Source organism: Prosopis cineraria, unplaced genomic scaffold, assembly GCF_029017545.1.
Source record: "Prosopis cineraria cultivar Desert tree isolate PC_DT_omini unplaced genomic scaffold, ASM2901754v1 PC10, whole genome shotgun sequence".
Lineage (NCBI taxonomy): Eukaryota > Viridiplantae > Streptophyta > Magnoliopsida > Fabales > Fabaceae > Prosopis > Prosopis cineraria.
The window spans coordinates 8,795,548-8,817,240 of NW_026555341.1; the positions used below are offsets into that span (position 1 = coordinate 8,795,548).

General features: G+C 29.9%; 2 protein-coding genes across 2 annotated transcripts; both read right to left on the reverse strand.

Moving 5' to 3' along the window:
• Nucleotides 1–5,265: 5,265 nt before the first annotated feature.
• On the reverse strand, nt 5,266–9,051 carry LOC129323038 (uncharacterized). The gene is made up of 5 exons (XM_054969577.1): nt 8,494–9,051; nt 8,316–8,393; nt 7,538–7,619; nt 6,844–6,986; nt 5,266–5,672 (listed from the first exon to the last, which is right to left on the reverse strand). Exons 1-5 carry the CDS (start codon nt 8,761–8,763, stop codon nt 5,463–5,465), a joined length of 783 nt encoding a protein of 260 aa, XP_054825552.1. The 5' UTR covers nt 8,764–9,051; the 3' UTR covers nt 5,266–5,462.
• Nucleotides 9,052–18,937: 9,886 nt separating this feature from the next.
• On the reverse strand, nt 18,938–20,519 carry LOC129322061 (uncharacterized). The gene is made up of 3 exons (XM_054968094.1): nt 20,187–20,519; nt 19,573–20,088; nt 18,938–19,342 (listed from the first exon to the last, which is right to left on the reverse strand). The coding sequence occupies exons 1-3, from the start codon at nt 20,517–20,519 to the stop codon at nt 18,938–18,940; spliced, it is 1,254 nt and encodes a 417-aa protein (XP_054824069.1).
• Nucleotides 20,520–21,693: the final 1,174 nt, after the last annotated feature.

Below are 21,693 nucleotides of genomic sequence, written 5' to 3' on the forward strand. Positions count from 1 at the left end.
TTTATCTTCAATTAATTTTATAATTCAAAATATAAGTAACATAATACATGTACATTTTTTTCCTATCTTACCTTTTATATTTATTAACTTAAATTTTTATATAAATATAACTCTCACTTGTCACGGAGTGCATTAGTAAACATGACTAATGGTAAAATATATATACAAAAATAAAATTTTATTGATATGAGAATATTTTTTAATAATTGTTTATATTTTAAAGCATAGAAGGAGTATAGGTGTGCATGTGGGCGAGACCTAGTTCGGTGCTAAATTTTAAAGCTATTTAGTGGAAGATTTGTCTTGTCAATCATCATGAACGAAAAAGTCTCATAATTATTATGAAGAGATGAGACAACACAATAGTACATAGATTAGCGATAGGGCATTGATCCGTGACAATAGTAAATAGGTTTTAAGAATTCAATGTCTAGACCATCGAGCTCCCTCTCTCGGGTCCCATTTGTTTAGTCGCATTCTGGAAAAATTAACTTGGTTTTCAATGTACTATTCCAAGCAGTCTTGTTGGAAGCTTTTGGTTCTTAATACTCTGTCCGCCCTTTGTTTGAAAAGTTTATCATTTACTTGAAAATTAATAAAATTATAATAATTTTTTAATTTTATCATTAATAAATATTATAATTATTATCATGACAGTGAGTAAAGTACATGATTAATATTTCTTGATAAGTTTAAAATTATTTAATTATTTAAAATTATTATGACACCTCTTGTATTTAAAAATAAAGGGAGTATAAAGCATTTGATGGGATATTAATTACATTTTTTTTAATATTACTCTTATTTAAACTCATCATAAACTATAAAAGAGAGTATATTAAAAATTTGAAAAAAAAAATCATTTAAACAGGGATAAAATTAAAAGTTTATTCTTTTTTTAGACAAAATTAATAACTTAACCATCATTTTTTTATTTAGTGAGATAGTTAGAGGTTCTTTATAATAAAAATTAAAAATGTTAAAGGCCGGTTTGTTTTTTGCTTTTAAAAACTATTTTTTAATTTTTAAAAACAAAAAATTTAAAAATTTGTTTGAATTAGTGCTTTTTATTTAATTTTTTTAATTATTTTATTTTTTTAAAAAATAAAAAAAAATAAAATGGAAACTCATTATATTATAGTTGATTATTGAAAATTATAATTATTATGATCAATTTTTATTATTAAATCACCATTATTAATTGTGTATGATCATTTCTATCAGTTTATTTTTAATTCTAAAACTATTTTAAAATTGGCATAATCAAATGAATTTTTCATTTTATTTTGTTTTAAAAATAATTTTAAAAACTATACACAAAATAATTTTTTAAAATAAAACATGAGAACCGAAATCAAACATCCCGAGAGTCATTCTTTCTTTTTTTTTTGGCAATTTTTGATGCACAATTCCATAAATGTCTGTCTGCAAATTCTAAAAAGATGTGCATTATTTAAGAAAAAACTCTTCACTAATCTCACATATCAAATTACTAGTATGATTTAAATTAAGGGGCAAAATGGAAAGTAGCTTAATTTTAAGATAAATTTATTTTTTAAACTAATTTTCCTTAATTTTGGTGAGTTAATAAGACATGACTTACCAATAAGATTGAAAAAAAAAAATACCATTGATTATAAGGAGGAAAACAAAATTGAAAAAACCATGGGCGTTTTGCATTGGGGGCATTATAATGATTGTTATATGCAATAGTGATTATGATATAGTGGAAACATTTTTAAGGACACACTTGTTTCATTTTATTTTAATATAAAGATGGATAGTTTAGGTTTGATTCTATGATAAGTAGGCCTATAAGACAAACCATGTATTCATATTTTATTTATCCGACGATTTATGTAATTAAAAACATAAAAAAGATCCCAATAAAGAGTTGACACGCTAACAGCGTTTGAGATGGCGGCTTGCTTTCTGCCCTCCATACATTGCAGTTGGCGCCCAAAGCCTCTCTCTCGCGGTGTAAATACAATTTTTTTTAATTTTTTGATAAACACTTTTTTTGATTTTTTTTTTTAATATATGATTCTGCAATGAACGCACCTTCTCTCATCTCACACTTTGCTGAACTTTTATCAACATCAACTGTCCAGATTAAATGTTTAAATTTTAATTTTATATTAACATCAACTGTCCAGATTAAATGTTTTTAATTTTAATTTTATATTTATTAAATTGAAAAATATTAAATTTAAATTCTTTATTAATTTTGATCAGCCAAATAATCTGAATATTTAATTTGGACCACCTGTATCAAATCTCGAATATCCACATTATTTCGATAATCATATTTAATAAAAAATTATATTAAAGAATGTATAATTAAAATGTTTAATCTAAAGTATTCAAATTAAATCTAAACAGTGTAAATTTAATAAGGGGTCATGAAGGGTGGGAAAAAAGAAACTAAGTCCTTTTGCATGATCATGTTCAGCGGTTCAAACATTGTTGGTTGGATTAAAGGTATTCTTGATTTTTAACGAAATTTTTATATCTAAAAGTTTAAATTAGTCACAGAGAATCAAATTTCTTCTATTCATCAATCTAACCATAATCAAATTTTTGTAAGGAGTCGGGGAAAAACTAAAATTTTATTAGTTTAGATGATTTTTTTTTTTTTTTTTTGGGACCTGGAACTTTAGATGATTCACATTCAAGCTAACATGACATGGTTAACCACCGAAGCAATTCCACCCCTTTAATAACCACCAAATATATATATGTGCTATGGTGGATATCAACCTTGCTTGTATATCATCATCATCATCATCATCATGTCCTTTATATCATCAGCAAAGATTAATCAGTCACCATTACCATTGAAGAACTAAATTAAAGAGAGTTCAGTCTGGTACACAAGGCTGAGAAATCCCACAGCGTTTGCATTCGGTGATGAGCACCGAACGCTCATTACTACGTGGCCAAATCATAGCCTTTCATTTTATTTTAAAATGATCTCAACGTTCATTTTAAATTAATTTTTAAATATTATATTTATTAATAAAAGTTTATAAAAAATATTGATATTAAATTTGGATTGTCTTCTGTATTTATTTAAGAATGAGAATCATGATACTCAGAACATTTGATGAGATCTGAATCATCTAAATTTAAAAATTTTATTTTTAATTACATTTATCAAAATAATTTTTTTAAAATATAAAAAAATAATCAATTTATTTATTATCAATTTGGCCGATACAAATTTAATCTAAAAAGTTTAATTTAATATTAATTTTTTTATAACTTTTATAATTTGACCATTCAGATATATTTTAAATAGTTCAATGATAATCTAAATGTCTTAGTTTAATATCAAAGTTTTTCATTATTTTTACATAACATATATATGTATTCTAAACAACCTAGATTTAACATCAAAATTTTTTATAATTTTTATATTAATAAATATAATATTTAAAATATTTAAAAATTAATTTAAAATGAATAGTAGAGATCATTTCAAGATAAAATCAAAGGTTAAAATCTGGCCACGTGCAGTGCTCATCACTGTGATGAGCACCAAATTTGAACTCCATCCCACAAGGGATTGATGGTAAAAACAAAAATTTTGAGTGTCAAAACTCTTAAATGCCTTCTCTCAACTCTTTTTCTCTGTTTTTTATTATTTAAAGGATATATAGACACTAATTCATGGCAAACTTGAGAAAAACTCATGACATTTTCATATCACTAGCCTACAAAGTTGTTAGTCCTTTTTCTTGATTACTGAGTTATTTGTCCTTTCTGTAACTCTAATGAGAGAAACTCTTTAACATTTAGTTAATATACCTCTTTTGTTCTCAATATATAAATCCTTTTAAGGACTTTAACGCAAGATCCCCTCCACATCTGTTTACCACATGAAAAATTTTCCCCCTAAAATACCCCTAGTTAACACTCCATTTTTCCTACTCAATGGAAATTCACAAATGCTGTCAATTAAATACTATGGTAATTCTATGAAAAAAAAATTACGCACTAATTACAAATAACCAATTTAAGTCTTTTCTTTTTTAATATTTGTTAGGTAAAAGGACCCTACAATTAGAACTTAAGGATTAAGGAAGTAACATATTACTCATAATATTTATATACATATATATATATATATAGAGAGAGAGAGAGAGAGAGTATCATTCAAGAACCACAAAAAGGACTTTGTTGCATTGAAGGACCAAAATATTTTGAAAATACTCTATCAAGGCCTCAGAACCAAAGTGAAACTTGTTGCTGGAGCTTCGGTGATGGGGCTTTAACTCATCTGCTAGACCACCACCAAAACTCTAACCCCGGCAACAATTGTGGAGGGGTAGTGTTTTAAATAAAATAAAGGAAGAGTATTGTAGTAATTGATCCAGACAAATTAATTACATTTCAATTTCTTAATCCTTACATGCTATGTTAGAATCATCATTTAGTCCTTTCATGAAAGAGTGTTTTTTTTTTTTTAATGAGATTCTTCCTGCTTCCTTCAACCCTATTCATAAGACTATATCCATTAGACTTTAGTAGAAAACTCTTTACAAAACTCAATAAAATATTTATAACCCATTTTCAAAATATCCTCATTTCTTTTACCTTAACCTTAATTAATACTTTCTTTAATTTTATTTATAAATCATTTCCAACATGTTTTATCATAAGAACCAAAGAAAACATTTAACTTCACTCACTTTATCTTAAAATTTAACAAATTTTTACATTTACCCTTGACACATATTCTTAAATTTTATTATTAACATTTTTTATTCAAAGCATTAATAAGAGCAAATGTAAAGAGAAACATTAAAAATTGACAAATGCTTTATAAACATGATCATTTTTTTCCCTCTCTTTATCTTATAAATAGAATAAGGGGAGTAGCCTTTTTCCTCTCCCCACCCCCCCCCCCAAAAAAGAACTATACCAAGATGTAATTTTGAAAATAAAGTTGTAAAATTTTTGGACATTTAGCTAATCTCCTAAATCTTTGAAAAATAGTTAACAAGGCCTTATAAAAAGGGCAAAAGGGCTAGAGGGAGTATCTAATTAAATAAAAGAAACCACAACAAAAATCGGCTTTGCATAACTATCAATTTGATAGTGGGAGCTACGTTCCATTACCAAGGGTATCGCATAACAGAGTGTTGCAATGCATTCAAACCCGTTGCTTTATTAAATTTTTAACTTTTTTTTGAATTAATTTTTTATAACTTATTTAACTTAACTCTACAAAACAGAAGCAAGAAGAAATCAAGACAAGCATGAAACAACATCATATGCATGTATGTATACATATATATACATACATGTGTGTATACATACATACACACATATATATATATATATATTAAACATTGCACATCTTAATATATATACAACACAGTAATGTGGATGACTTACTTCATCTTCCTAGGATACTTTATCCAAAGGTTGATATCATGATGCATGCGGGAAAGACCTCATTTATCATCGTTCAGCTTAGACAGTAGAAACAGGCAACTAGAGGAAAGCATGACGGAAGCACAGAAGCAGAGCAGATCCACAGGAGTGTGTATAACAGCCTTCTTACTCCTGTCAAACAACCCTATCAGAAGTAGCATCACTATCACATGACCCAGCTTCGTTTTCAGTTCATTCACAGTCTTTATGTCCAGCCATTTTGGTCGTTCCTGAAAGGGATACACAACAATACTTCTCTTAAAATTAATGTTTCGGACTAACAAATTAACAAGGCCATAATTTTGCAAACTACTATATTACATTTTGGAGCACATGTCAGTAGTACAAATCTCTGCAGCAGCAATACATAGAGATTGGACTGTTTTCATAAATTTTGCGTACAGGGAATCTAATTGGGATGCTGATTTGTTAGCTAAATATGGACATGGGGGGGCCTTTCCTTTTGAAATCTTTGATCAATCTCCACCTTTCTTGCAGGAGGTGGCATGTGAAAGATTGGATCTAGTTTGATCTTCACTTTGTTGTATCTTTGCGCCTATTTTTTCCTTGAGCAATTGATTTCAGTTTCCATTCAAAAAAAAAAAAAAAAAGCCTCTGCAGCAAGGGAACGTTGAACTGTATGTTTCATTGGTAGCTACAGTCAACCATAAAAATTCTTTTTTAAACAAGAATCTTATTACAATTATAATGTAACTTTTGAACTTGTCTAGGAACACCATGAGTGTTTTTGTACGGTAATTAAGCTTCAAATCTCATGTCAACAATGTCTGAGCAAAGCAACTATCAAGGAGGATGTAACTTTCACCCAACAGAAACTTTTAAGAATACCACAACCACTGCCAAACATAGATAAACTGAACGGAAGTTTTTTTGACTGACCAGTGACAACCTTCATGAATTCTCTTGACAACAATTCTACATTTTATATAAGAAGAGGATGGGAAAAAAGGAAATTTACATCCTGCACATCTCTCTATATAAAAGCACAATTTTTCAAAATGTAAACTTGCCAGAGTCATGGTTTAAGTAATCTATCTCATATTTAGATCAATCCAACTTCTTTTTTCCCCCAACTTTCAGATGCATCAGACAGTGAAAATACACATCACGCAAAAGCCTCCTCCCTATGCATGTCACTTGAGCAAATAAACCAGTTGCTGTTTTGGCCCAAAAAACAAGAAAATGCTATTCACAAGTGACACAGTACAATGCAATACCAAAGGAAGGAGCAAGAGTTTCATTTAAGAAGTGCTTTTGTAATAATATGGATAAACTTCATCACCTAGTGGTCCCGTGACACACAAGTTAGATAAGTTGGGATAATCAGCAGGTGACCAACAAGCAAAGGGGAAAACAGAAAGAGTATGTGCAAAAGCTAACCTTCAGAGGGAACAAACCAAAGAGATTGGATCTGTAAGAATCGTTTTGATCTGGCAGAGAGCCTGCACTACCAAGATTACTGACAAAGAGCTCATAGAGACCCATTCCAAAAACCAGCATAACGGTTCCTAAAAGATAGACATCTGCATATGCAACAATGCAAAAACGAGAAAAATTATGAGACAGAAATGGTCGTATATCAAATGTCAGAAAAGTGTTTAACACTGGCAACAATCTTAAAATTAACATAATTAGTTTATGCCACGTTCAGGCTTCATAAGCAATTGACATTCCAGTGAAAACTGAAGAATATTAAAAAAACAAATTAAAACTATACCACTGCAAATCTAAATTTGTGATCATTCAGTTCTTGATATCATCTTGAAAATTAAAATGGATCTACTTTTAATAATAAAGCCAAAGTACAATACCCTTTGATACATTGGTAAGAGCTTATCTTATCTCAACACGAAAATTAGTTGCTAACTGCATCAAATTGATCTCTAGTATCAATTCAAAAATGCGGTTAAGGAGTATAGGCAATGTTAAGTATTTCTTTCTTTAATTTTCTCTTTCGGAAAAGACGCGACTTGATTTAATAATTTGCAAAAAATTGTTTATGTCAATTTGTTATATCCTTCTCTGTCAACAATCAGTTAGAGTAGGTCAATTTTTAGTATTTAGAGATACTCACCGATAGCTTCTACCAGCATCAGGATTACTTTACTTCGATCAATGAAATATATCATAAAAGTCTCTGCAACAAATGTGCAGCCCTGCATGTTAAATGGTCAATAACATACAATTATTATGCAATAGAATGAGATAATCAGGCAAAGTAAAATGAGTGATCAATGATGTTGAAAATCCATTCAATCAACTCAATCAAATTTATGCAATTACAAATTTCCTTTCTGATAAAATTTAAAAGCTTCCTCTTCCCCCGGCTCTACCTACCTCCCTGTTCAAAGGTATGTTCATCTCCTTAGAGCTTGAGACTGAAAGGTACAGGGGAAGTACAGAAACTGACGGGCATATTGGAGTAACTATTAATGTGTATATATACATATAACCATATTTAACCCAATCATCTAAGCTTCAGAATTAAGGAGTAAGGCTTCAATGTCCTTCTTGATCAACAAAGCCGCATGCTTAAGTGAAAGCATGTCCTTTTTATGGCAAAAAAGGAAAGGAAGAAGTAAAAGCATGCTTTTTATAAATGAATGTCGGCGTGTCCAATTAAGACCTAAAACCAAAGAGCACATGGCTATAAATCAATCACAACAAATAATCTAAAGATGTCATATGACTATCCCAACTATGACAAATTAATTATTAATTAAATAGCAAGAGTGGAGACGGAACTATTTATCCTCAGCCGCGATTCTGTACGAACTCGTTAAAGCGGCAGATGGGTTCTCTCTGCGTGATCTGTGTTTAAAAAACCAACGATAGTAGTCTAACAATTGTACCTTGATAAAACATAGAAACGATCCGATTAATGAGCCAAAAACTCCCAGAATAGCCAGAAACCGGCATCTATAAATGACCTACAAAATCCATTGGCCAAAACAAAAAAAGGAAGCAGAAATTAAGCTTGATTGTGCATCACAAATAATTCCAAAAGCTTGTACCGTACCAAACTCTTACCTTCTCTATCTCTTCCTCAATAGCTTCCAACTTCCCAGGTTTCTTCTGAGATATGCGAGAATTCGACGCGATAACAGGCGATGAAGAATTTGCCGCAGAAGAGACAGCAGACCCTGAGGTGCTACACCCGCAATTTAGAAAACTCGATCTATGATTCCCGAACTCAGAAACCCTTTTGGCACAGGGGCTCAAAATGAAATTATGGCGACCGAGCGGCGCCGATGATGTTGTTCTGGAAGTTCCTTGCGTCAATGCGTGCGAAAGTCTCATTGTCACGGCTTGAAATTGAAAAAGAGGAAGAAGAAAAGCCTAGTTGCAGGCAAGTGACGCACTAACAGGGAGCGAACAAGAGAGAAAGATCGAGAGGAAATCAAATCAAATAATCATCGATGAAATTGAAATGTTAGTGTGCGTTCGAGATATCAGCCACGTAATATGGTATTTACAGTGAAAGTATGCACTACGTAGGAATGAGAGCTTCGTCGAATCAATCACGTAGTACAGCCCATCTGGAAAGAAGGACGAATAGAGCGCTTGCAACGCCTCAACTCCGATAATAATGACTTCATTCATCGAACCACTCTGACCTGCCTCCATAAAAATCTTCCCCAAAAACGACAAATTTGGAATTTGGAATCACCTCGCTCGGACTGATTGATTTCGGCAGAAAAAACAAAATACCACGTGATATTTTTTTCTTTTTTAATGAAAAACGAAGCAGATCCCAAAACTATACTCTTGTTAATTTCACTTATTTGACCAAAATCTTATTTGTATGTTTTAACTTTCAAGAGTTTTAAAAAGAAAGGAGAGATAGTTTAAAAAATAATTTTTTTATTATTTAAAGTGAAAATTTTATTACAAGAAATGTAGTATAAAAGAGTTAATTTTTTTTGGGCACAAGAAAATTTAAGGAATTTAAGTCTTAAGAAATTATGAGCTAAATCTTTATCAGTTGAATCTATTTTTATTAATCAAAACTAAAAAGAGTTAAGTTTTATTAGTTAAAATAAAAAGCATAATTCTAATGGTGGGGTGTGTGTATTATATTATGTTATTATAAGGGAAAATGGCAATAAAATTTTATCAAAATATATAAATGACAATCAAATTTTTCAAAATTCATAATTTTTCTAAAGTTCTTAGGTATCTTTTTGTCATTACAAAATTGGACCGTTTAAAATAAAATTAAAAAAGGGTTCATGTAAAAAATTATGATTTTTTATTCAATTCTTACGATTTACAGAATGAAAATTATGATTATTTGAATAAAAAATTTTGATTGGTTATTTTTAAAACTTGAATTTTAATGATAAAAAAAATTTTACATCAGAAGCTGTAATTTTTTATTTAATTCTTATAATTTAAAAAATAAATGTTAAAAATTGCTAGAACAAAAATTATGATTAAAATTGATTATTTTCATAATTCGTTTATTAATCATAAGAGAAATTTTACATAAAAAGTTATGATTTTTTTTTTCAATTTTTACGATTTATAAAGCAGAAGTTATGATTATTTAAACAGAAAATATGATTGAAAAAAAGGAGCCACACCTATTATTTTTATTTTAAAGAAGGGGTCATTTAGTCTTTTAACTTAAAATCATTAATGTCAGAAAATTAGTTAGGGACTTTAAAAAAAATTATGACATTTTAAAAAAATGTGATTGTCATTTATATATTTTGATAAGATTTTATTGTCATTTTTTATTATAATTTTATATTTTATGTATAGTTCTTTAATAGTATTTAATTTTAATAAGTTTTATATTTAATATAATTTAATAAAAATCATAAAGAATTTATTAATAATATTAATATTTATTTTTCATACAAATTTTGCCTCTACAAACTAATTTTTCTAAGTCCATCATCAAGCATATGCAAAGTTTCTTTTATGATATGCCATTTATTTTTAACGAAACATGTAATTTTTTTTCATATATTTGAATATGTTTTTTGCATATTCCCAAAAAAAGTCTTCGTGTCAATTTTTTTATAAAATATACCTTATATTTGAATATACTTTTTGCATATTCTAAAAATAATAATCTTGGTGTCAAATTTTTTTATGGAATGCACTTTAAATTCCAATATGCTTCTTGCATATTCTTAAAAAAGAAAATCTTCGTGCCAAAATTTTATATGAAATACATCTTATATTTGAATATATTTTTTTGTATATTTTAAAAATTGTATCAATTTTCATGAAACACTTAGTCACCTCAATTTTTAGGATATCCTTTTGTAATATTTTGAAAATTTTGCTCATTTTTCATAAAAATCTATTTTCATATTATGAAAATCAAATGTTAGGAATGAAAAATAGTCCCTATATGAGCTTGACAATGAAACTTATAAAATATGGAACAAAATTTACATATTGAACAAATTGACATCATACATGGTTCATGTTTTATAAACTTTACATTGAGTTTAAAATAAATTTATTTTACATGAGGTATTGCAATTTTATATGGAAAAATGATTCATCCACAGGAGATAAAACTTGAAAAAAAAATATCATCTATACAATCTTTACAAAATCTCATTTATATGAGTTTTGAGAATATAATTTTTTAGAATCTTCTTCTAGTTCTTCAAAATATCCTCTTCTTCTCTTTTCCACCAAAGTTGCAACTCTTCTCGATATTAGTACATAAAAAAAGTTTCACATCTAAAAATTAGAAGATAAATCACAAGTATATAAAATTAAGAAATATTTAATCAAATGCCTTAAGCTATTTTTATGGAGTATATACTATCCTTAAACATATGTAATATAAAAAATCTAATATGATATCAAGTGCCATTCGATTAGATACTAGAAAAAAAGAAAAGAGAGAGAACGAAAAAAAATGAAAGAATGAAAGAAGAAAAAAACATGAGATTAAAAAAATGGAAAGAGAGAATGAAAAGAAAAAAGAAGAAGAAATTGAATAGACTTAAGGCGTTTGAAATTAAAAAAGTACAAGCTCAAGCAAGAAAAAGAATAATAATAAAAGAAGAAGAAGAAAATAATAAAAGGAATATTAAAACATAAAAGAAGTCTCACATCTAAAGATTAGAAGATAGATTACAAATATTTAAACTTAAAAAGTATTTAACAAAATGATTTAAGCTATTTTGATGGAGTATGTTATTTATAAGCATACTTAATATGAAAAATGTAATGCTCAAAAGGAAGTCCTTGCTTTATAGAGTATCATATTCAAAGGAATAAGGAACCAACATCAATTATAGTATCTTGTAATGCAAAAAATGCAAAGATCATTCCAAGTGATCCATCGAACATCGCGACATCAACCATAATATCCTATTCAAAGAAATAAGGAAACATAAATATTGATTAAAGAAAAAAGTCTCACCCATAATTAAGGCATATAAAAGTAAGTTTTTGAGGACATCAATACATTATCAAATGATAGCCAATCAACAAAGCCTCAACATCTACATTTGCACCCTCCATTCAACCATATTCATTCTCCATTTTGTCTTCCCACCTAGAAATAAGCATAATCATTAGTCAATCTATTAAAAATAGTTCATTCTTTTGTATTCAAAAATAGAAGTAGAGGACTAACTTTAATTTATCATAGCACATACATGCTTTACAATTGCAATTTCCACAACATACAGGACACTTCTTAGCAATATCTTCCTCTCAATTGAGAATACCTTTACAATATAGCAAATACATGGAGGACCAAAATTAACCGTGATATTAATTGAACATAATGTTTGTGCATTCATTGATAATAGAGAAGAAGAAATTTTCTTACTCCAGGATCATTCTTGTTTACTTTAGTTGTCCCTTACTTATTAACTTCAGATTTAAAAGCCCTCCTTCAAATTAACAAAGGGATTAATAATTAAATACATACCATTTCTTGCCTAAATATAAAGATTCATATTCAAAAATTTAAACTCAAGTTGTAAATCCATGAACAAACTTGCAGTTGACATGATATGATTCTGGTACACGAAGTCATGCAGCAATGGATCTAATTTCTTTTATTGTGTGGTTCACAGCATTAACAAGAATAGGAAATAGGTGCAAATTGCAAAATTCTTCTAGTACATAAAACCTAACTTTCAAATTATGGAGTAATTACAAGATTATGGAAGACTCAATTCATCTAGTTCGAGACTGCCGAAATGCACTAAAGAGATGTAAGAATGTTGTTCGAGAGGATTATTGGAACACCTTTGCATCTTGAGTTAGGATAGATTGGATTAAATGGAACTTAAAGAATGAAGCAAGCAAGGGATTCACGAGAAAGGTACAATGGGTAACACTGATTAATTATATTTCCTGGGATATCTAGATGGACTAATGTAAGCTTGTCTTTAATGAGGATGTGCATATGAACATGTCCTAGCATATCCTTGATGAGGATGGTCTTTTGAGACCAAATGCTCAAGGGTGACGTTCTTGGATAGAAATAATGACTATAAATTGAAAGTACATGGTTCTGTTATCATGAATGGTAATAACAACTACGGAGGATATATTTGTGATGCTCATGATTATTGGATTAAGGGGGTTTTTATGAAACTTGTCAATGTACCAACTACAATTACGAAGCTCCTTGCAATCATGAATGGACTGAATCTTTGCTGGGTAGAAGGCATATGCTTTATGGACATTTTTTGTGACTATACTGAGGCTATTTTATTTCTGACAAAAGGGTGTAAGGATTCCTACCCTTTTAAGGATATTGTTAATGATGCCCATGTGTTATATCATAGGAATTGGAGTGTATTTATCCACCATATCGATAGAGATTCCAATACTTATGCTAACTATTTAGTGAAACTTCCCATAGTTTAGATGTCAATTTTTTTAAATTTGATCACCCTCCACCTCTTATACAAGAGGAGGCAATTAATGAAAGAGTCCTATTATGTATTAATTCTTTGATGTAATCTCTTTCGAGTTATGCTTGCTCTTTTCAGTATAAGAAAAATTATAGAGTAATGACTCACACCACAAGAAACATCTGCTCCTTCTTAAAATCCTAATCTAGTTTATTCAATATCCTAGTAAAGAAGCCTAAGCAATATTGTGTTCTCAAGATTCAATTGATTCCTTCAAATTTACAAGTTTATATACACTACTTAATTTAATTGAGCCTACAAGCAAGCTTTCCATGTCAATGTAAATCGTTAAAGCTTCTATCTACCTTATGAAGCAAAAACAATTTAGGACTTACTGATAAATCAAGAATTTTACAAACAAGTGGCAATTCCCGATTCTCTTAATCAATGTATCAAGTGTTGCATTAGAAATTAATGCCTAGTTTTCTTGTTTGGTCATCAACTTGAGATGGAGAAAAAGAGAATAAGAGAAAAATGAATAAGTTCTTTAAGAAAAATTCAATAATAGATTACCTTGAAAGGATGCATCTGACATAGAGGCAAGTACCACCTAGGGTCCCATGCTTCTCTATTCAAGTAATCTTAAGATCCAATTCAATAAACTACTCCAACTAATTGAAGCAAATAATTGATTCTTGAAGATGGAGTCTAAAGAGGTTGAAGACAAGCCCTAATCAATGAAAGGTAAACTAAGGCAACTTGAACAAACTCAACGAGAAAATCAAAATGGGTCAAGTTAAAGACAAAGTGTAAAGAAAGGTCCTTGGAGGCTCAAAACTATGACTAATAGATGAGCATCATGCCTCACCATTGTTCATCAACGAAGAGGTAGAAGTTTGATAAATAATAATTTTATATATTTTTATCCTTTTAATTTAGATTTTTAAATATTTATTTGAAGCTAATTGAGTTTAATTAGATATTATTTGATTTTATTAGCCAATATTCAGTTTTAAAATTTTAACTAACTAAATCTTTGATTTTAAAATATAAATAATATTTTTACACAGGTGCTATTTAATTTTATTTTATTTGTGCAGATTTTTTTAAATTCAATTTAAAAGATATTGATAGAGAATATTTTGAATAAGAAGAATTTGGGCATGCTTGGAGATCAAATCAATAATTAAATCTTTAAAATTTTGTTTGAATTTATTTTGGGTATTTTAGTGTAGTTTTTAATTAGGGTTATTCAAGATAATTTTATCATTTTAGTAAATTATTAGATTTTATTTGTTTAGAGTGACGCAATCATATATATATATATATATATATATAAAAGGGAGGAGCAGACGGAGGACTTGGACAAAAAAGAAAGAGAAAAAATGTTGGCGGCATGAGGAGGAAGGAACCACATATGCAGTTGCTATTCTTCTTTTTCTTCAATACAGATAGCCTCTTTTATTTTCATCTCATATTTCTTAATTTTTAATTTTATGGATAGTTAATTTTTTTTTGATGTGATTAATCACAAACTATGATCCTAAATTTTAATCAAAGTCTTTAATATTCAGAGAAAATTTTATTTTAGCTTTATTTCAATTTGCTCTTCTTCTCACTACCTCTGAATTTTATGCTTTAGCTGCTATTGCTGATTAGAGTAGCTTTATTGTATAATTTTTGAGTTATAAATTTTATATAAGGTTTTACTTGCTATAATCGATTGATATGGTAACATAAGAGTAATTTTGCCTAACGTAGGTGATTATACATGTTTTGTTTCTGGTGTGGTTAACATGGAACAGTTGTTACGTTGTGGGTTAAAGGAGATTTTAATTAATCTATAACTTAATTTCTTGTTTAATTTTTGAATGATAATTTGAGAAATAAATAATAAAACCAGAATAATAAAGTTAAATAAAATTAATTTAATTTGTGGACGAGGAAGATTAAGTTTAGGTGATTGGGTTGTGATTAATTACGCTGCTTGTGCTTGATAATTTTCTTAGCTGAATTTTCTCTATTTATTTAATTCTAATTTAGTCTTAATTTCATCATAAAAAACCCACCCATTATTTACCTTTTCATAATTATAATTCAAATAGTTATTCTATTGACTCTTGAAGAGACGACTTAGGTTGCGCTTTACTATAAAATTTAGTTTTTATTAATTTTGGTGTTATTCGATAATAGTGTCAAAGTTGCTATCGAAAATTGTGATAGGCAATAGAGAGAAGAGAGCAGAGCATTTGGTTATGGCATTTTGATCATTTGAAGCCTTGAATTTATGCTACTAAAGGACCTTATTCCAAAAAAAATTTCTAGGCCTTATAAGCAATTAAATTTGTGATAAAGTCTTTTTTGGCAATTATTTATTCTATAACAAATACTTGTTATTAATTTAATTAACATACTAATATCCATTTGTTATGATTTGAATAAATATAAATATATTAAGTATATAAAATTAGGTACATAATTCTTATCGTTATAAAAAATATTAGTTAAAATCTTGATTTCTTAAAAATGTACAATCCTCTCCATTTTTGCCCTTTTAAAAGTTCCTAGGAACACAAGCATGATCTTTAAATATAGAGAATTTATAGACAATGAATAAAAAAAAACAAGGGTATAAATTAAAAAAATATAAAATTTATCCAATACCAATATTTTGGACAAAAGGATGCTTCTAAAAAATGACTTATATATAATCCAAATAGAGTATTATTCTACTAGAAGAAACATGAGGGACAAACATCCTACATGATACATTTTTATTAAACAAGAATCTTTTTAATACAAAAGGAAAGTAAAGCAAAACAAAGAAAAGCAACAAAAATTATGTCACATGTCCATTAACAATTGTTCTCAAGGAATATGCCTCTATAGTATGAAGACCCGAGGGGAGCTGCAATGCATACTTAGCTAATTGACTAGCCTCCTTGTTTTGATCTCGAGTCACATGTTGCAATTTCACTCTCTAATCCCTCTTCAGTAGCAATTGAATATTGTCAATAATCATATCCTCCACATGCAATTCTTTTCTTAGAATAAGTGACATGGCTTCCATGCATTCACTCCTCATCAATACTTTTCTGAGTCCCCTATCCCTCACAAGCTTTAATCCCATATAACAAGCCCAAAGTTTAGCAGTAATAAGGCTATCTCCAGGTTCTAAGTGAAACATAAAGCCTCATAAGCGACAACCCTCACCATCTTTAATCACCCCTACATCCCATACCTTGATATGCTCTCAAAAAAGCACCCTTAATGTTCATATACATGTCAAAATCCTCTACTTGACATAAAGAAATATTCAAATTGATGTTCTCAACCTTGCATCGACCCTTGCCTCATCATACTTTTTGCATCATGCATGCAGTGAAGAATGCCTTCGAAGTACCTGATGACAACATCAGTGGTAGATACTCTCTTCTCAAATACACATTCATTTCTTCTCTTTCATAATAGCTAATAAATAATCACGAATAACTCTTTCCAATACTCCCCCTATCTCCTTGCATTAATCTTCAAATTCCACCCACGCTATGTCCTCAATGGAGAAGAAAAAAATTGATTCCTCTTAAATGGCTCAATAAGTCTAAGCCAAACCTCTTGAGCATCAAGAAATCTTGAAGAACATGCAAGATATACTCCATTATTGTAACACATTTATCATATCTTGAGTCATTACACAACTTCTACCTACAACGTGACCAATTAATTAGCAATCTTTCATGCAAAGTCTTGCATCTTTGAGGGATATTTAATTTCCAAAGTCAATTCCATGTAGGATCATTTTCAATAAGCTTGCCTCTTAACATGTCATGAGCTTATTGAGAGAAAAAGATCTATGTTTTTTAGCCTTCTAACAAACAGTTTTAGCTCTAACTTAGGCAGTGATTTTCTCAAAACCTTTCTCTACACAAGATGTATTAACCCTAAGGATAAGCTCATTTTCACACTTGTATTTTGCACAAATCACTTGAGCCTATAAAGAGTACCTCCTTTCAATTAATCCTCATCCTGCCTTCATCATGAAAGCATTATTTTGCTATGCCAGATGTTTTGTACCAAGTCTCCCTCTTGTTTTCAACTTACACACTTCATCCCAGTTAACAAGGTGCACTCTCCTTCGAGTATTATTAGATCCTTACGAGAAATTTCTCACGTGTTTCTCCAACTCATCACGAACATTAATCGGGATAGGGGAAGTTTGCATAGCATATAAGGGTATAGCAAAAAGTATAGATTTAGAAAGAATGTGTTTGCTTGGAAGTGAAAGAGCATTAACTTTGTCAACCATAAATAATAAGTGTGCCTATTTACCCTCTCATGAAGAAGAGGCACTTTGAGGTATCTCTTTAGATCACCTATTCTTCTAACCCCAAGAAAATCAGTCAACTACTTAACCCGAGTATGATTAACACTCTACGAGAGGAAAAAAAAAAACTCTTACTTTGTTCAAGCTTACTTTCTACCCTAAGCCAATCAAAATGTCTCTAGGGATTTCTTAATGATTTGCACTTGATCAATAGCCACTTCCATAAAACTTACCAAATCATTAAAGAAAAGATGAGATAATGTTAGGCCATTTTTAGTTAACTTAACTGGTCACCAATTACCATTATTAGTCTCTTCTTAAATAAGATGAGCCAGAGTCTCAATACATATCACAAGCAAGTAAGGGGAGATGGGATCACCTTGTTTAATTCCTCTTAAAGGTATGAATTTTTATATTCTAGTCGACTACAAAATCCTATCTCGATCTATCGTAAGTTTTTTCAAAATCATTCTTGATAGCCATAAATCCTTTCTTACTCTCCTCATAAAATGTATAACTCCTTGAGCAATAATAATATTGTCATAATTGAGTCATCCAATTACAAATCCATATTGATTTGGAGCAATCACATTAGGTAGAGCAATTTTGATCCAATTTGCCAGAACCTTTATGATAGTTTTATAGAACACATTACATAGACTTATCGAGTGAAAGTCTCTAATAATCTCAGGATGGTCCTTCTTAGGAATAAGGACTATCATTGTGCTATTGACTTCATTAATACTAATGGATCCACAAAAGCCATTTTTACAAATCTCACCACTTTAGGTCCCACAAGGTGCCATTAACTCTATTAGAAAAAGAATTTGGATTTGATAACTGTATTACATCTGTATTGTTGAAATTCAAATCAACGGTTCAAATAAATTCACTCATTCATTAATCTTAAGTAAAATATAAATTTGTAACTATTGACATGAATTTTAATATATTAAATGAATGCATGTATTAAGTACAGTCATCGAATTTAAATAAACAAATAAAAAAAAGAACATTAAACCCATCAGCCCGAGAGAGGGACTCTCCTTTTCTTTCTCTTTTTTTCTCTCCTCTTCTCCCATCTCCACCCCTATATTATTTTATTAAATGGTTTTTTTTTAAAGATAAAATTAATGAAGGGTGAAGATACAAAAGTGGAGAGAAAAGGAGAGAGAGAAGAAAAGGAGTCTCTCTTCCCCATCAGCCCTGGAGATTTTAGAGCTCCCGTATTGAAGATAGCTTGTTTGATTTCTTCTTCTGTCACAGTCTCCAATACGCCGTAATTCACTCTCATCAATCAGAGCGAAGGACTTCTCGCCACGTTCCAAGCGCACCCGTCCTCCCTCTTCTCTAAAAAAATTCTGAAAAAAAAGCTTAAAGCGATACGCATTGTTTCCCCTGTATCATAAACCCAATCATTGGAGTGGTTCTTCAAAGCCTCTTTTTTTCTCTCTTCTCGCATTAGCTCGAGCATGGAAATATTTGGAATTTCTGTCTCCTTGAACAACCAATCACACTCTGCTTTTTGACCCCAGAGAAGATCCTCTTGTAACAAGATCTCCTCTAGCTCTTTCCCAATATGTGGTTGTAATTTTTCCATCTTCGAAGGATTAAAACAATTCACTACTACTCCATTCAAAACACCAAGTCTGTTTGGCAAGTGCCATTTTCTCTTTCCAAGATGCTCAAAAACATCATAGCTCTATTTTTCAGCAGCAATATTAGTAAAGTTTTCCACATTATGACCCCAATCATCAGTACCAAACTAGATACCCTTCAACATGCGAGTAACATCATTATGAAGTATCCATGCAGGATTGATTGGCAACGAATCAAAACACTCGTTCCTGGTGCCTGTATGAAGGCACCTGCTCCTTCAATCTTAGCCAAAGAGGCCTATGATCACGACTTAAAAAAAGGAAGGTGTAAAACAGAGGCATTAGGGAACTGTTCAATAAAAGCATTATTACCAAAGACACAATCAATTCTACTTTCACTTCCTTCACGACGCCGAGTGAAGTAAGGACCCAAACAACCCAAATCAGAAATTTCCACCTCGTCTACCCACCAAACAAAGTCGCGATCAATGCTAGCTCCTATGCGATACATAGACTTTCGATCATAGGTAAACAAAGTACTGTTGAAATCACCTCCTATGCACCATGCAGCATCAATCTCCTCATTAATATTTCTCAATTCAGCCCACAAAGTTCGAAGCTTGATGGCATTTGGACTAACGTAAGCAGCCGCAAAGAACTTCTTGCAAGTACCATCATCCAAGCATAAATGGAGAAACTGATCATGAAGTTTCAAAATCTCGAAACACCATTTATAATCATCCCACAGAACCCACAAACCACTGTTAAAACCTTGAGCTTCAACAACTTTAAAATTTTTAAACCCCAACAACTGAGCCAGTCGTCGGGCTTTGTTACCGCTAGCTCGAGTCTCCAAGACAGCAAGAAAATCCACAGAATATTTTTTTCAAAATTTCAAACCTGTTCCCCCTGCAATTCCAGAATAAAAAGTTCACAAAGAAAGGTTACCTGAGAGGGACAAGCTTTAAAGCTCGCCTTATCCATAAGAACGTCCGCAAAGATACTTTTGTGTGCCTGCTCTTGCATGGGAATTGCATTAATTGAAGACACTATCTCGTCCGACTTTGCCACGTGTTGAAGACCTCTCTGGACAGCCTCCATTAGATCCTCTTCAACTCTAATTGTAATATCAAGACCACAATCATTCTTCAACACAGTCACTCCCACCAAATGTCCAGACTTCACAAGTCCATTAGAAACTTTTAATAAAGATGGCTGCATAAGGCCTGCTTCCCCTTCCTTATCAAACACCCCAAATGGATTTGATAGAGTTAGGCCCATATTGACTCCCCCATTTCTCCACCGTGGCCGATCTGCACGGGGGATATTTTCCTTCCCTTTAGATTTAACCTTGAATTCCCCATTCGTTTTATTTCCTACTGGGACCCAAATTAAATTACATTTTGAGAAATTAGTTAATTTTTTTAAAATTATATATTTTAATTTTATATTTATTCTTATTTAATAGGATATCTTAATTAAAAATACTTTTAATTACATCCCTAATAAAAGGTATTTTTAAAAAAGTATGATTAATTGTACTTTGAAAGATTCAAAATATCTTGTATTTATGAACATTTTATATTAAAAAATATTTTATATTTTTTGACAGGGTGAAGCAATGTATAATTATAATATAAACTTTGCTAGTTTATAAGATTTTTTTTTGGGCCAAAAGATTATTAATCTATATAACCAACCATATTATTGGAATATTGGTTAATGGTATCATCATCATCATCGTTTATTCGTTAATAACATGTACAAATGTATGGATAATAATAAAAGTACATGCACTCATGTCGAGTTTAATATATTATTAACACATTTTTCTATACATTAAAGATTATTTATAATTAATAATAAATACTATACTGCTTATTAAAAATAAGGGATAATATAATTTTTAGTTCCTAAACTTTCTTTCAATTATCAATTTAATTCTTAAAATTTGACTTACAATTTAATTATTATAATTTTTAGTTAAAGAATTATAATGATTGAATTGTATAGAGTTAAAAAAATTTATACAACTCAATCATTTTAAGAATTAAATTGTTTAAATTCAAAATTTAAAAATTAAATTAATAATTGAAAAAAAGAACTAAAAATTATATTAATACACACACATAACGCTTGTCTCCCACAGCCTGGCGGGGGGAAAAGTAAATGAGAGGTCCGGCAATTTATTTTTATATTTCTTATTGATATTAATATTAATATTTTATGGTATTATATTATATCTTTTTATAGATATTGTAATGCAAGTATGGATATCCATACCCTCCCGAAGAATTGTTCTTTGATATTAAAGCTAGATAATCTATAACATAAATGATTTTTTGGGAGTATTTTTATTAATATAATATATATATATATATATATATATACATCCAAATGTTATACTCTCCCCTATATAAAATATAAACAGTTTTTAAAAAGCTTTACGTATTAA